General features: G+C 42.7%; 1 protein-coding gene across 3 annotated transcripts; it reads right to left on the minus strand.

Annotated features, from left to right (window-relative positions):
* Positions 1-424: 424 nt before the first annotated feature.
* Positions 425-14,425, minus strand: SFPQ (splicing factor proline and glutamine rich). Of its 3 annotated transcripts, XR_012831681.1 has the most exons (11): positions 13,748-14,425; positions 13,196-13,384; positions 12,800-13,101; positions 12,593-12,688; positions 11,044-11,240; positions 10,663-10,747; positions 10,250-10,367; positions 9,983-10,031; positions 9,782-9,903; positions 3,938-7,140; positions 729-766 (listed from the first exon to the last, which is right to left on the minus strand). XR_012831681.1 is itself a non-coding variant. In XM_075722143.1 (10 exons), exons 1-10 carry the CDS (start codon positions 14,396-14,398, stop codon positions 746-748), a joined length of 1,830 nt encoding a protein of 609 aa, XP_075578258.1. In that variant the 5' UTR covers positions 14,399-14,425; the 3' UTR covers positions 425-745. The 3 variants fall into 3 exon arrangements, 2 of the variants coding, with proteins under 2 accessions (XP_075578258.1, XP_075578256.1); XM_075722143.1 differs by lacking the exon at positions 3,938-7,140 and having other exon boundaries at positions 425-766; XM_075722141.1 differs by lacking the exon at positions 729-766 and having other exon boundaries at positions 3,155-7,140.
* Positions 14,426-14,706: the final 281 nt, after the last annotated feature.

The following is a 14,706-nucleotide window of genomic DNA, read 5'->3' on the forward strand; positions in this document are numbered from 1 at the left end:
CTTTTTAAACAACTTTTAGTTAGATTAACATTTGAGAAGCAGCTGCTCTACTGTTCCCCTTTTTCCTGACAAATGCCCACCCCATTTACACCCCCTTCTCTGGAACCTGAAGGTAGAAATGGTTATTTCTTGTTTGACCACCTACAGCGTTCAGAGGACAGAGTTTATTTGATGCTGCAGGGCTGAAAAGCCTCAAACAATGGTTATACCTTGGCTCTATAAAAGAAAGATTCAGAAATTTTGTATAAAATCGAGATTAATCAAGGGCAAATTTCAGGCAGGAACTACATAATACATGACAGGGTGATAGGCTACTGAGCTCTTACAGCATCATCAAGGACATCAAGGACTTACTTGTTCACTTGTTATCTTGCTCCCTCCACATATCACGGGGCATCGTGCAGGATGTGCTCATGCTCGGCTCCTGAACTGGAAAAATATTCAGAAGTTACACTCACAGCAATTTTGAAATCTTTTGTACAAGCCCACGTCTAGAAAGGTATTTTTAACCACTGCTGTCAAGACATCAAGTCCAGATGGAGTCTGGGTGCTCAACCCCTCGGCTTGACAGCAGGTACTAAGTTCTACCCCACACATTTCACATATTCACTCGTACCCATTCCTCAATATTCACCAATTCCAAGTTACTCGGCAACTGAACATCAAGTGTCCAGGAGCCTTTGTTTCACCCATTCAGAACAAGACTAGAAGTTATGCTTACTTCCCATGGATGAGCACTCCAGTTTCACTCAGCTTTCATCTTCACCTAAAGGATAACAATTGAAGTTATTATACTAATACACAGAAAATTCTGACCATTTCAAAACTAACTTAAAAATAAGGTTTTAAGATACATGGACTGATTAGTTATGAAGGGGGAATTTACAAATTATTCCAAAATATTAAGTGGAAGAATAAGGGGCAGAAATAGGCTAGCCTAAACACTTGTAAAGAGATGAAGGAATATGCAGGTAGTTGACTGAAGAACTGCACCTCGTCTGAGCACAAACCGTAAACCACCAGTCTGAGTACAATGAAGTTTGATTGCAGCCAGAGGTATACTATCCCTTATGTGAAGGTATTAACAATTTTGTCAAGCTACTTCAACTATTTTACCCTAGTTTGTCTCCTGTAGTAACGCCCTCTCTTCCCCTTCATGAAGGAGTGCAATGTCCCTGACTCCTAGCAGCCCTCGGGTTCGATAGTCCTAGAAGTGCTTCAAAAGCCAAAGGAAGACACTAGAGGTTAAGCACTGTCAGTCATCTGCTTTTGCTCTCAGCAACAGATTCTTCCCCTCTGAAGACCCACCCTTCTGCTATTTAGCTAAGCTGAGGGCACACTGCAATGGTCAGCAGCTGGGGACGCAGAGGTACAAGGTTCTGTGCACACCTCTGGTTGGGAGGCAAATCACACCATGGTCACAATGTGATCTGACCAGGCAGGGCAAAGTTCAAGTTTAGTCTCAAACCCACCACCTGGCTTTTATCATGGCCCTCAGGAGCAGAAGTATAGTATGCACGTTTTGTTTTCTATGCCATAGCAACAAACACCATGCATAAGGGATACTATATCTTTGTGCATCCTTTTAATACTCCAGATTCACTTATAGCCACACTCCTCCCGACCCTCCCCAGTTAGCTCTTCAGTACTGGTGTTCAGAAGCAACATTTATAGAGATGGGGTATTCACAGACCACTGCGGGATTGCACAGCCAAGTCCTAACGTGTCAATCATTATCTAGCAGCAATGACAGAGGTGGGAGAAGGCCAATCCTCCCTTTTTTTCCTTTTCCAGTCAGCAGCTATTTAAGAGCCCCACTAGCTGGTATGGAGAGAAAAAAAAAATCTGAAGCTAATTAGCTGATTCCAAACTTGCTAGTAGTGGAAGAAGCCAAGTAATTACCCAGAACAGCATACTTTTAATGCATCCTTTCCAACATGCTTAGCCTCATTTAACATAATGGAACAAAACACTGGCCTTCCTGATCATGTCACTGCAGCTGGCAATGATTAACAGAGACATGCAACCCCATTACTGCTCAAGTCCTAGAACTACTCACAGGCCTCAGTGTTTAGCTATGGGGAAAACTGCAAGCAAATCAACACTTTGTATGCTTAAGGTTACAGTAAAGCCCCCATACACGCTATGCTGTGCTCTCTCCTGACAGCACCAGTATCTGGATCTGAGAGCCTAGCAGGTACGCATATGTATTCTGACACCACACTTCTGAGCATCTGATAAGCTTTTGAGAAAAAGTGTATTTCACACACAGATAAAACCAAGATGAAACACAATGCAAGCACTTCAATGTCATTTCTTGTACCCACTTGTTACAGACTGACTTAGAGCAGACATGACTATTTGCTTTTAAGTTAGCTACCACACCAAGTTTCATTACTGCAGACAGTCAGAGCTGGTATGAGACCCATGGTTCAGTCACAAATTGCTTGCTCCAAGAATGTCAAAAACCTGCTAGTTCAAGTACGGAGAACGAGGCAGATGTGCCAATAACCCCTCCACAACATTCCTGCAGGTCAAGTCAAGTATCCAGAACACACTGGAAAAAACTAGTCAGATCTGAGCACTGGTTTGAAGATTAATAATTCAGTTTTGCTACATGACAGTATGCATACTGCCATCAGTTTTGCTACTGAAATCTAAGTCACAGGTAAGAGTAAGCCATCACGAAAAGCCAGACTGACTTTGTGACAAGTGGTGTCACTGCTCGACTAGCTAGAGTTCGGCTACACTCACTGTGGTGTAACCAAAGACCTGTTATTATGATCTTAAGGTGCAGCTGCTACTTCAAAAGCTTTCAATGGAACATGGAAAGATCGCTACAGCAGAGGGCAAGGCTCTCCAGCAGATCCCCTGTTCACCAGCAAGAGTCTTACCTGGAAGATAACACAGAAGGGTCCAAATGTGACAATAATACCAGAAACAAGTATGCAAAGCAGAACTTTGCAGAACAAGCAGGAAAACACGTTACAACACCTCTGAAATAAACTGAACATCAGACAAGAGCTAGATCATGTGCTGAAAACAAGGGACCTTGAAATTCAGGTTCAAGAGCTAATGCAAAAGAGCTGGAGATCAACATGTCTGGATGTCTGGAAATGTCAGCATGTTAATCCTGAAACACTACATTCAGTATTTCTAGTAATGAAGCGTTTAGAATTACATCCCCAAGACTGATGAAAAATGAAATTGAGCATTACACTACCAAGATGACTCTACGAGGCAGAAATACAGAATCTCATCACTGTCAATTAAAGGCAGAGGAATGTATTATGCTTGTCAATCAAAGATTAAAGACAACTGAAATGCCCAATAAGCTCTATGAAACTACTCACGGGGACATTCATTCAAGTACTCATTTGTACATCCTCAAAAATATTCCACATCAGTCTCAAAGCTGACTGTATTAGCAAGCTTTAAGTGACTATCACGTAGCGCACACAAGGCTAGAGCAGTGATTACTAACGCATTTCCTACTGAGCCAAGACTCTACAAAGGGATGCGCTGCAGATTGGCCATTTTGTCACTACAGAAACTTTAAACAGTCCTTTTCTAGGCACTGATCGCACCTAGTTGACTAGGTTAAGTGAGTGTAAGATCACATTCCCTCTTCCCCACAGAGCTCATTCTAAGAATATCTTCGTTACATCGGAACTAAGAAAAATCCACACAAGCCGAGTCATATGTACAAAGGAATCGGGTCTGAAAATACTTATCTAAGAATCACAGCAAGTTGCTTATTGACTCTGAACAAGACAAAGCTTAAAACCGAAAACCACGCAGCTTTGATGCAAGCTTAGCATACAGGTATGAAGAGTGCTGCACTGTAATTCCACAGTCAGAAGTGTGATGTCAGAATACCCACAGTATAAGATTACATAGAAAGTCACCAAGTTATATTATATTGCTTGTTACCTACCTGTACGCAGTCGGCAATGAGAATCTTGGAGCAAGCAGGAATACTACATCCGGGTCCTAATGTCCATTGCCATTTGTGGTACTACGTTCCTCACAGTTATGAACTGCAGAAATGCTGGCTAAGTGCAGTTATGTAGCAGGCCACTAGTTTTAAGTGTAAATTGCAGTCTCAAAACTCCAGCAAAAACTTGCTGCCACAGTAAATGGTTGCCAAGGAGAAGCCAAGAATTTTTCTACCACAAAAATACCACAAAATCTCAAAAGCAGTTTCAGTTTCTCATCAGCTGTATAAATGATTAGTGTGATGTGTCTACACCAGAAGATAAGATTATTCTGTATTCATTTCTGAGAAAGCGTGAAGATACATGTATAACGACACCAGTTTCTACATGCTGCAGTTTTTAGAGATCTAAGTGTCAAAATGGGCTCAATTTTGATAAAGCAAGCTAAATTGCAACAGCCAATGTCCTCCAAGTCCAGTACAAAAATGTGTTATGTGAGCCAGACCATCCAAAAACAGGTCTGACCAACGAAGCACTTTTCTAAATGTTTTTAAAGATTCAATTATATAAATCTGATTTTATGAAAAAAGTCCCAAACCTCATAGGAACAGATCAAAAGAACGTAACTTTCTCGCCTCCCACATTTAGCAACTTTTATCAGATTTTGAAGTTGACATGTTTGCCAGCTTTTAAGACACCACCTTTAAAAGGTCTGGAAAAGAAGTTGGCTAGTTAATTGTATGCCTGTTTAATACATGCAACTCGAAGCAGAACTTGTTTTAGAAATTCTGCTTATGCAGCTACAACAAAGCTAGATTTAACCAAACTTTCAGATGTTTTGAAAACTGCCAAATCTTTCAATGTATTTACTCATCATGGTTTTGCAACTCAGCTATTTTTAATACCTAGCAACGGTAGCTTACGTACAAAACAGGGGTACCAAAAGACAACCTCTGTAAGGTACAAGGACATCAGCATCCTTCACTCTTCCAAGTTACAGAACTACAAAAGAACATACTTTAGGATATGCACCAGCATCTCTTTAATAAAGAATGACATGTAATCTGAAAAATAAACTGAAAAAATTAATTTAATGTTTACGTTCAGAATTCCCCATCTCAGACACCTTCACCTTTTGCGGGTGTCCCATGAACACCCTCCAGAAAACATATGCATTATTTAATACTACTTCAATAAGGCAAATTGCATCGGTACTGCTGATTTTTAAACTAAGTATCCAATACAAGTACTCCCAAATACTTGGTCCGCAGTTTAGGAACTGCCAATTCAGAATTTCCTGAATAGCAATTCATTGTTGTAGCATGTTAGCAACCCCCAAACTTTTCTGGGAAAATAAGAAGCGTTCACCAAACAAGCTGAGTCACTATTTAGTGTGCTTAATATTCCAAGTCAGTGTTACCTGGTATCAGCATTTCACAACATGCTATTTTTTCGTTTAAGGAGTAACAGCACTTACAGCGAGTACTTCAAGAGGGATCATCTGCACTCTAAAATACTGCAATCTGACACTAAGGTTTTGACCGCAGAGAAAATTTAGCATAGAATTTAGAATTAGCCAATGCTTAGCACAAGGAATGGAAAGATCTTTGGAAGATTAAAGCTACTCACAGAATGCTCGGTAGTTGGGGAATCGTGTGAAGGTACAGCCAAACTAAGTTTACCTACTTTGTGCCAAGCAGGTTGATGTATCCTGCATTAACACCAAGGTATTTTACACTGGGAAGTCACGTTCCCAGCTTATCTGGTACAATGTAATAATAAGCAAAGCAGCTACCTTATCAATGAGTCCAGAATGCTTTGAAATTCTTCTGGGGCTTAATAAAATGAACAGCAAGCTAACGAATTCATCAAATCTTCTACAAAAGATCCTTAAAGGGAGTTTATTTGTACTGTGTAGTATTAACTATTAAGCTCCAGATTCAGATACTACTTTTGATGCATTATCTCCAAACATCAATAACAAAAGAGCGATAACCATCATGCAAGCAAGCTAATGTCTGTATTTTACATACAGGTTTTTAGGATTTGCCCACCAGCTACATGATTTAAGAATAGTTCCTGCAGTCCCCATAACACAAATAATTGTATTCTGAACTATGCAAATTAGTCCACTCAATTAGCATGAGGACTTAAGCAAGTTAACCTTAATCACTCAAGTTAACACTTCTGGTCTTTTTGCCAAGCAATTTCAGGTTAAGTATACAATACGGAGCAAGGCCAGATCCTGTAATCTCAGACACCTTAAGAGCATATAAATATCACATTAACAATCCTTTAGTTAGGAAGTCAGCAAATACAAGTCATTCTATGAATTTATTTTAAAATAACCATTGCTAGTCTGCTGCTTAAAGTCTTTAAAAGATTCCAAGCAGTAACTGCCAAGGTGGTAAGTGCTACCATCCCACCACCCATTATCTGTAGCTAAAATATGAAATTCATTACGTACTGCACTGCTTGCAGTGTAGCTTTAATTATTGTATCTTACAGCACTTGCAAGATTTCCATTCGCTTCCTTATTGCAGCACAATTAATGCTCAAAAAATCTGCACCTACTGGAAAGTTAGGCTACTATTTGACCCAATCTTAAGCTAGAGGCATTACGGGAAGAGATCTCACTCTTCGCTACAGTTCCACACCCTGGTCTAGTTCGACCTCTACTCAAGACTCTTGGTTTACTGCGGAAGGTGTGGTATTTAGCCTCCTATGTTTAACCACGAATGGCAAGAAGAGTTACTACATTTAGTTTTCTATTTATTTGAAGCACAGTAAAAAAAAAGTTGGTACACTTTGGGAATTCAGTGGCACAAGGTACACTGCCATCAAGTTAGGGACGTTATACATCAAAAAAACAGCTAAATTTGTTTTGAAACACTGCATTACATAATTAAATTGTACTCGCCCAAACAGACCACTTACAAATATTAGGTCAGTAAGTTTCTAACATCCATAAAAACGTAGCTTTCTTACTAAAATGCAAGAATTAAAAAGTTGGTGTCTAAACAAGACAGACAAAAACAAACTGGAATGAAACTACAGGTCACATCTAAAATCGGGGCTTTTTGTTTGGGCCTTCATATTCTTCTCTCCCTCTACCATATCCTGTTGGTGTTCCAGGCCCCATTCCTCTAGGACCCTGGCCACCCACAGGCCCCGCACCTCCCTGCCCAAAGCGTTCAGGACGCTATTGGAACAGAATTAACAGTTCATTATATGTAGTTGATGTCCATGTGTGTTAAGTATATATTTTTAGAAGGTTCCGCAGTCAAGGTTCGTCGATACAATCACCATTGAGCCGATCCACAGGTACCGGGAACATAGAAAGGAAAAAAGGGTAATTTAAAAATTAGTTTATTGTAATACATGCCTTGAGGTATGTTCCCACTTGATGCATTCTCATACATCTGTTACAAAGAACAGATCCTCCCTGCAGTGCTAGAAATGTAAGCATTAGTGCAGATGTGAATTAACAACTTTTCCAAATGAGCTCTAGCAATTTTCAACCAAGTTAATGCAAATAGCTTGCAAACTTCTCACCTTTAGTGCAGTAAAAGCTTAGATCACATCACTGTCGTTTCCAAATAAGCCTAGCCAGAGAACGAATCTTCAGTTCACTGAAGTATGAGCTGACATTCATAAAATGTCATTGTAAACAGAATGCCTACTCACCAGTTAATGGCATGTGCTGCAATAGAGACCATGTGCTTTTCAAGATGGGGTTAAGACTACGGTCTGCTGACTAAACTGCAGAGGCCTTAGGCAGTAACCAAAACTGATTGTGAGCACTACTGGATTGCAAGAAGAAAAAAAATGTGAAAAAAGCTAATGACCAGTGATTTACCTAACCAACGCAATTGCTCGATCAAAAGACTTGCATTTGTTAAATCCCACGTACTCCGGAACTGCTGCTGTATAATATGCAAAACGTGTTCAAAGAACTACAATTTATTCAGTGTTTCCAGTTAGAACTATGCACAAAGGGTTGTGTGCATCCAGTCAGTATCTCCCTTCCCACCCCACCTTCACCACAAGCTCTTGGAAAATTCACAACTTCACAGCGTTGAAAGGTTTCACACCAAGATGTAAAAGCTAAATTGCCCTGCAATAAAGCAGAGACTTCAGGCATTTTTACTAGTACCTCTAGTTGCATGTACTTCATTCAGTTACTGTATCAGTAGGTGTGATCAGCATTCAATCTACAGAACTGTCAAATTATAAAGTCAGAGACAGCTTTAAACTTTCATTTCAAGCACGTTTTCCACTACCGAGTAACAGAACAATGGTAGGTTGTTTGTTACAAAAGGTATCTGCAACTGAAAATTCACACTTCGAGTTCTTGACTTCTGAAAGTTAGTTTCAATCCTTCCAAGAAAGGAATTTCAGAAAGATTATCTAGGTTCTTTCTGCCTAACTCATGGCAGCTTAAGCTTATCTTTTAAACAGAATTGGAGATATCAGCCCCGTAACTGTGACAGCACTGTGTGGCAGAGATCCCCATCCTAAGAAACTCAAGGCAGTTAAACCATCTTACTGTCACACCTTTTGACCATATCACGTTTTCAAGTATTACACAAGTTCAGCATGCACCTTTACCATGATTTTCAGGAGAAAAATGTACACAGCATTCACCGCGGACTGCCTAACTGTTCATGGGAAACTTAGGAACTGCTTAAATATCAGTAGATTATATAGATACATTAAGGCCACCGGCACTGTCTACTGAATCAATGATGCTCTGCAAAGTTACCATTCCAAAGATATGGTTCCCCCAAAAAAATGGAAGATACCTGACAAGCTACTATGGTAGCTCACCATGTTCAGCCAGAGGCCTAAACCCACCCAAAAATCATTTACTTCAACTTGTGCTACAGAGCGTACACCCTTTGAGGAGGGTGAAAGCACGCTATTATCGCCACCTAAACCAACATAGATTTCCATCCTACCCATTAAGCATTTCTTTAATCTACATCTGTATTGCTTCAGTGCGCTAACACCAAGCAGGCTCAAAGCCCATTCACACATATGGTGTGCCAAAAATAGTACGGTTTGGAAACATACCTCAGAACATGAGATACGCCATAGCTTTAACAAACTCTACCTATACAGTCATGCCCACCACGGGAAAACAAGAACGGGCTATCATTCCTCTGTGAGATAGGAACCACAAAATGGCTACAGTCAAAGATCACTGGAATGTACCTAAAGCTAAAAAACAGCATTTCTGCTCTCCTATGGCAAACATCAGCATACAGAATAAGTGATATGCTGTTTACCATCAGTTACTTAAGTTAATCTGCTGCTTAACTAGACATGAGCGCAGATTTTTGAATTAACAGCATACCCATACCAACATGCATCAATCCTAACTAGGCTTGGAAGGGCCAAAACAAACAATGTTATACATTGGAAACGAGAATAAAAATCTCTCGTCTATACAGAACATCAAATTACTGAAAAGCAACTACATATGTATTTTAATTATGAAATTTTTCAGATTCTCTAGAATTTATAAAAAAAATCCTTCCAAGCCTAACAGTGACGCAGAATTTCCAAAGTCCAATAAAGTCAGAGTTAATTGCAAATATGCTTAACAGCACATTTGAATTTACTTACAAACCCAACTTCCAACTGTGTAAGCTACCATAACGGTTAAGAACTAATCTAGTACTACATACTGCCACACCAGTCTTCTTATTAAATACCTGACAAGAAAGTCAGCAGTTAACAGTGACATTTACACAGCCATCCGAACACTGGTAGAGAACTCAATTCCCAACCACAACATTTCCCTTGTGCTAAACTAAAGCCACCACAGGATACATTACCATGTCACTTCCCATCATAGAACCACTCATGGCTGCTTGGCCAACTCCTGGATTAGCTTCATAACCTATGCCGCCACCACCTCCGAGAGGTGGAAATTTCTGGGCTGCAGAAGCATAAGGATCTAAGAAAGAGAAATATATAATCATATTCTGACCATTTCTCAGTTAACCACATAAAGTAATTATTCAAAAAGTCTTTACCTCCCATGTTCATTGTGGTGGCACCACCCATTCTCATGTCTCTCTCCCTCTGCATAGAAGAAACAACTTTTAGCACAGATAATCACCTACTGAAATCCATACCTTTCAGGAGACAAAGTACACATACAGCCAACTACCATTTCACCTACACAAAGACATCACATTATCTAACCTAAAGGAAGCAAAAATGTAACAATCTTAAAAATACATCAAAAAAACTCCTGAATATGGTATCATATCCAAAAAAATAATCATGATTTCACTTACTGGATCCATGTAACCCATTCTACTATAATTCTCTTCCCTCTGTCTTCTCATTTGTTCTTCCATCTCCCGCTGACGTATCATCATTTCCTCTTCCCGCCTGCGACGCTCCTCCTCCTGCCTGATCACCCCAAAGCAGACTGTTAAACCCCAGGAGTGTAACATGTTCAATGCTTCTCATCAACATCACTTACTTGCATGACCAATTTAAAAGGCACTGAATGATTACACTTAAGCATAAAAAGATACTCTATGATGCCCAAATACTTGAGGGAAAACTTACACTGCAGTTCAATTTCTCATACACAAACTGAAGCAGCAATGGTGTTTCTTGAAAAATAAAAACTTTCATATGTAAGTTATTTTTTAACAAAAGAATGTAACATTGAAAAAAATCCCATGAAAGCCAAACCAACCTCAGTTGAATTTCCTTGCGTTTCTGCATTTCTTGATTATGGAGTTCTTCCATACGTCTCAGTTCTTCCTGACGCCTCATAAGGTCTGCAGAAACAAAGCTTGTCAGCAGCTATTTCACAAACTTATGTCAGAGCTAAACTCAGATTTGATTTAGATCACCCTCTTCTGCACTATGGCAGACAGCTACTTTCTGAGCATCAGTATTCTTAACAAGACTTCATTTAAATAAAAATTAAAAACCTACCAGTTGCTCTTTTTTAAGCCTGAAATTCTCACATTAGCAGTAGGAAGCATGAACTTATTCATTAAACCATTAAACAACCATACATTTAAGCTACCATTTAAAACAAAATGGTCATACAGAATTCAGAGCCAATTACCTTGACGCAAGAGGTTTGCCTGATGCTCATGATAAGCATCTTCCATCTCACTTTCAAGTTTGTCCTTGGCATCTTTCATGTTTTTTGCCACTTGCTCTCTCTGCTGTTTTTCCATTTCATCTAAAGATTTCCACCTCTGGGAATATTCAAATTCAAAACTGCCAGGCTGAGCAAAACGGGGAGGAGTCTCTCGTTCCCTGCAGAAAGGAAGATGCTCATTCAGACTGGGTAAGCCTGGAAACTGAAGGTCAGTAAAAGATCACAAGCAGAACAGCACAATTATCAGGGAACATCAAAGGAGCCCTGAAAATACTACCTCACAACAATGTGATAGAAAACTTGCTGTGACAGAATGCTGGTAACAGTTTTACGCACTTAAACAGCAGCATTTAATATAAAATTCTACGACTACCGTAGCGACTATGGAGACTCCTGCACTATCACATCCAAGCAAATCTTCCCACCTACAGATCTACTGCATGTTTATCTTGCTCTTAACTTCTTCCTTAGACACTCCACTGCTGGCAACTGCCAGGTGCAAAATCCTCAAACAAGACAAGCCTTTGCCTGAGTAGATACAGCTGCTCAAAACAACAGTATATGGAGAGATGGATTTTTTCAGTGCCGACTTACCACCCAAAGCACTATGTGTCAAAGGCAAGTAATAACCTTCACTTTAACTTAAATAGTTTTCAAAATGCCTGAGGGCCAACAGTTTGTCATATAAAGAAACTGGAGTCTAAGATTCAGTAATTAATGGAATGAAACTAGGAAAGTTCAAAAGCTTTCCACACATTAACAGTGTAAAATATTTCAACATTTTAGGAACACTACACTAGACTGTTTTAAAAAGACAATGCCTCTAAACTGTTTACAGTTTTTGACCAAAGCAAGTAATTTTGAACACTTTCTCATACAAACAAGACTGACTGGATTCCCCCCCTCCTTTTGTGATGCAGGAAAATACAACATTTCTACAAACAGGTTTAACATACAGATCCTAACCTAAAGCTACTACTTAGGAAAGACTCCTGTAGACTCTTATCTACTTTTATATGCCCACTGGGCAGCTTCATAAGGCAAATCCATAGGCAACTAGTTTTTATTAATCATGGAATGAGTTAAAATTTTACATAATTTCTCATTGCATACCATAAACATCAGTTTGTAAATTCCCTACGGGATCATCGGCATGAGATATCCCTTAAGTGAGGTGACAGTTCTCAACAGTAGGAGCCAACTGTTGTACGTCTGATTTTCAAGAATTTCTACATACACCAAAAAACATCTGTTATTGGGCTGCTATTTTGGCTTTACTGTTTCTTTGTAATACAGTGTAGAAAATTGCTTGTGTAACACGTAGTGAATGTACTAAACAAACCAGTATATTACATTACCTAAAAACTAGCTACTACCAAAAAAACAAGAACTGAAAGTACTACTCAAAATTCAAAGCCTGTTTCTGAAAAACTGCTCCATCTGCCTCAGGCTCTGGGACAATACTACATACATCATCTATATACCCTTTATACCAAAAGATAGTGCCTACTTTTGATACATCGGATTCTTCTGAGCAAGCTTTTCTGGAAGACCATCTTCATCATCCAGTTGTTCCAATGGTTCCACAATAACTGGCCTAGGAGTGCTGAACAAAAAAAACCACTCACTTTTCCATAAGAATCTCCATTTATAACAACTAGAAGCCATCAATTTTAGTCAGCTTAAAACTAAAAATCCTAAGCAGCAAAATACTTACGTTGTCAACAAAAACACTCCTTCAGTACACCGTTCAAACGCTTTTCTTGCAGCTGGCTTTGATGCAAATTCAACAATGCCTTTCCCTGTTGATCTACCTCGATCATCTACAATCACAACAGCTCTTTCCACTGGACCAAACTGGGAAAAAGCTTCCTCCAGCAACTCGTTGGACACATAAGGTGAAAGATTACGCACTGAAAGAGCAGCAGCATGTGTGGCAAACCGAACACGAAGCTGTCGACCCCTCATGGGGGTATCATCCAGTTCTGCCTTCGCAATTTCTGCAAGAGCTCTAGATTCCTGAGGAAAGTTTAAGATCCAGTTTTAGAAAACCAAGTCGCAAATTACTATTTCGTGAGAATTAAATAGATGGATGTACAGTACAAAAGCCTACCAATTTAATGAATCCAAAGCCTTTCCCCTTGTTGATAAAAACCTCTCCTGGCTCCCCATATTTGGCGAACAGTCTTTTAAAGTCTTCGTCTGTTATATCAGCAGGCAAGTTCCCAACAAACAAGCGGCAACGCTGAGTATAGGTCTTCTCCCCGGGTCGCCTCAGAAGAGAGAGGTTTGCCTTAAATCCCTACAAAGAAGCAGACCAGTTGGTGCCCTCACCGCCTGCAGTCCCGCCGCCTGCACGCCAAGCTGCGGCCTTCTCCCGCCAGCAAGCCCAGAGCACCTCCAGGGCACCGCAAGCGAACACAAACCCACGCTGCCACAGAGCCCTCAGCCTGCCGTCGGGAGCTGCCTCGGCACCTAGGGAACACGCACGTTATCCTCAGGCGTCCCCGCGGACCGGCCGCGTCGGCGCCGCTCTCGGCTCGCCCTCCCCGGGCCCCCCGCGCTCCTCCCCTCAAGATGGCGGCGAGGGCGCGCGGAACCGCCGTGCCCGGCCGCAGCCGCCGCCATCTTGTGGCTCGGGGAGGGGGAGGCGGCCATGACTCACCTCGTCCGAGAGCTTCTCGCCGCCGCCGCCGGCCGAGCCCTGCTGCGAGGAGAGGCTCTGCTGTCCCTGGTGCTGCTGCCCGCGGCCGCGCGGCTCTCCGCCCGGCCCGCCGCGGTGCCCCGGCCCGCCCTTGTGCGGCCCGCCGGGCCCCTGCTGAGGGCCGCCCGGTCCCTTGGGCCCGCCGCCGGGCGACTGTCCTTGTCCTTTCTTAGGGCCGCCGGCTGGGGTGGGGCTGGGGCTCGGCTTGGGCTGCGGCTGCCCCCCCGGGCCGGAGGGAGCCGAGGAAGGCGCCGACACCGGGGCCTGCTGCTGCTGCGGCGGCTGCCCCGCGGGCAGCGCGGACGGCGGAGGCGCTCCCGGGCCGGCCTGGCTGCCGGCAGGCCCCGCCGTGGTGGCGGCGGCCGAGGAGGACGAAGAAGGCGGAGCAGAGGTCGACGCGGGCGGCTTCGGAGGCTCGGGCTTCGGGCCTCCGCCCGGCGGGCCGCCCGGGCCCTGCGGGCCGCCCCCCATGGGGCCACGGTTCTGGCCCATGCCCATGCCGGGCGGCGGAGAGCGGAAATCGTGGTTGGGGCCGCCGCGGCCGCCTCCGCCGCCGCGCCGGTGGAAGCCGCCTCCGCCGCCGCCACGGCTACGGAACCGATCCCGCGACATGGTGGTGGAGGGAAGAGAAGAGGTGCTCCGGCCGCGACTGCTGCTCCTCAGAGCCCGCTGCTGCTCAAAATGGCGGCGAGCTGAACGGCCTCGCCGCCGCCTTTGTCCGCCCCTAATATAGTTTCCCCGCCCCCGGAAACCACCCCCTCCTCCCCGCTAGCCAACCACCGGCCGCGGCATCGATGACCGATAGGTGGAGTGACCAATGGCATGTCCCTATTCCGCTCACTCTTTGATCTCATTGGTAAAGAACCTGCCCTCTGTCGATTGGCTCATTTGACCGCCGACGTTTGCAGGAATGATCCGTT

The sequence above is a fragment of the Pelecanus crispus genome, chromosome 16 (assembly GCF_030463565.1).
Source record: "Pelecanus crispus isolate bPelCri1 chromosome 16, bPelCri1.pri, whole genome shotgun sequence".
Taxonomy (NCBI): Eukaryota; Metazoa; Chordata; class Aves; order Pelecaniformes; family Pelecanidae; genus Pelecanus; species Pelecanus crispus.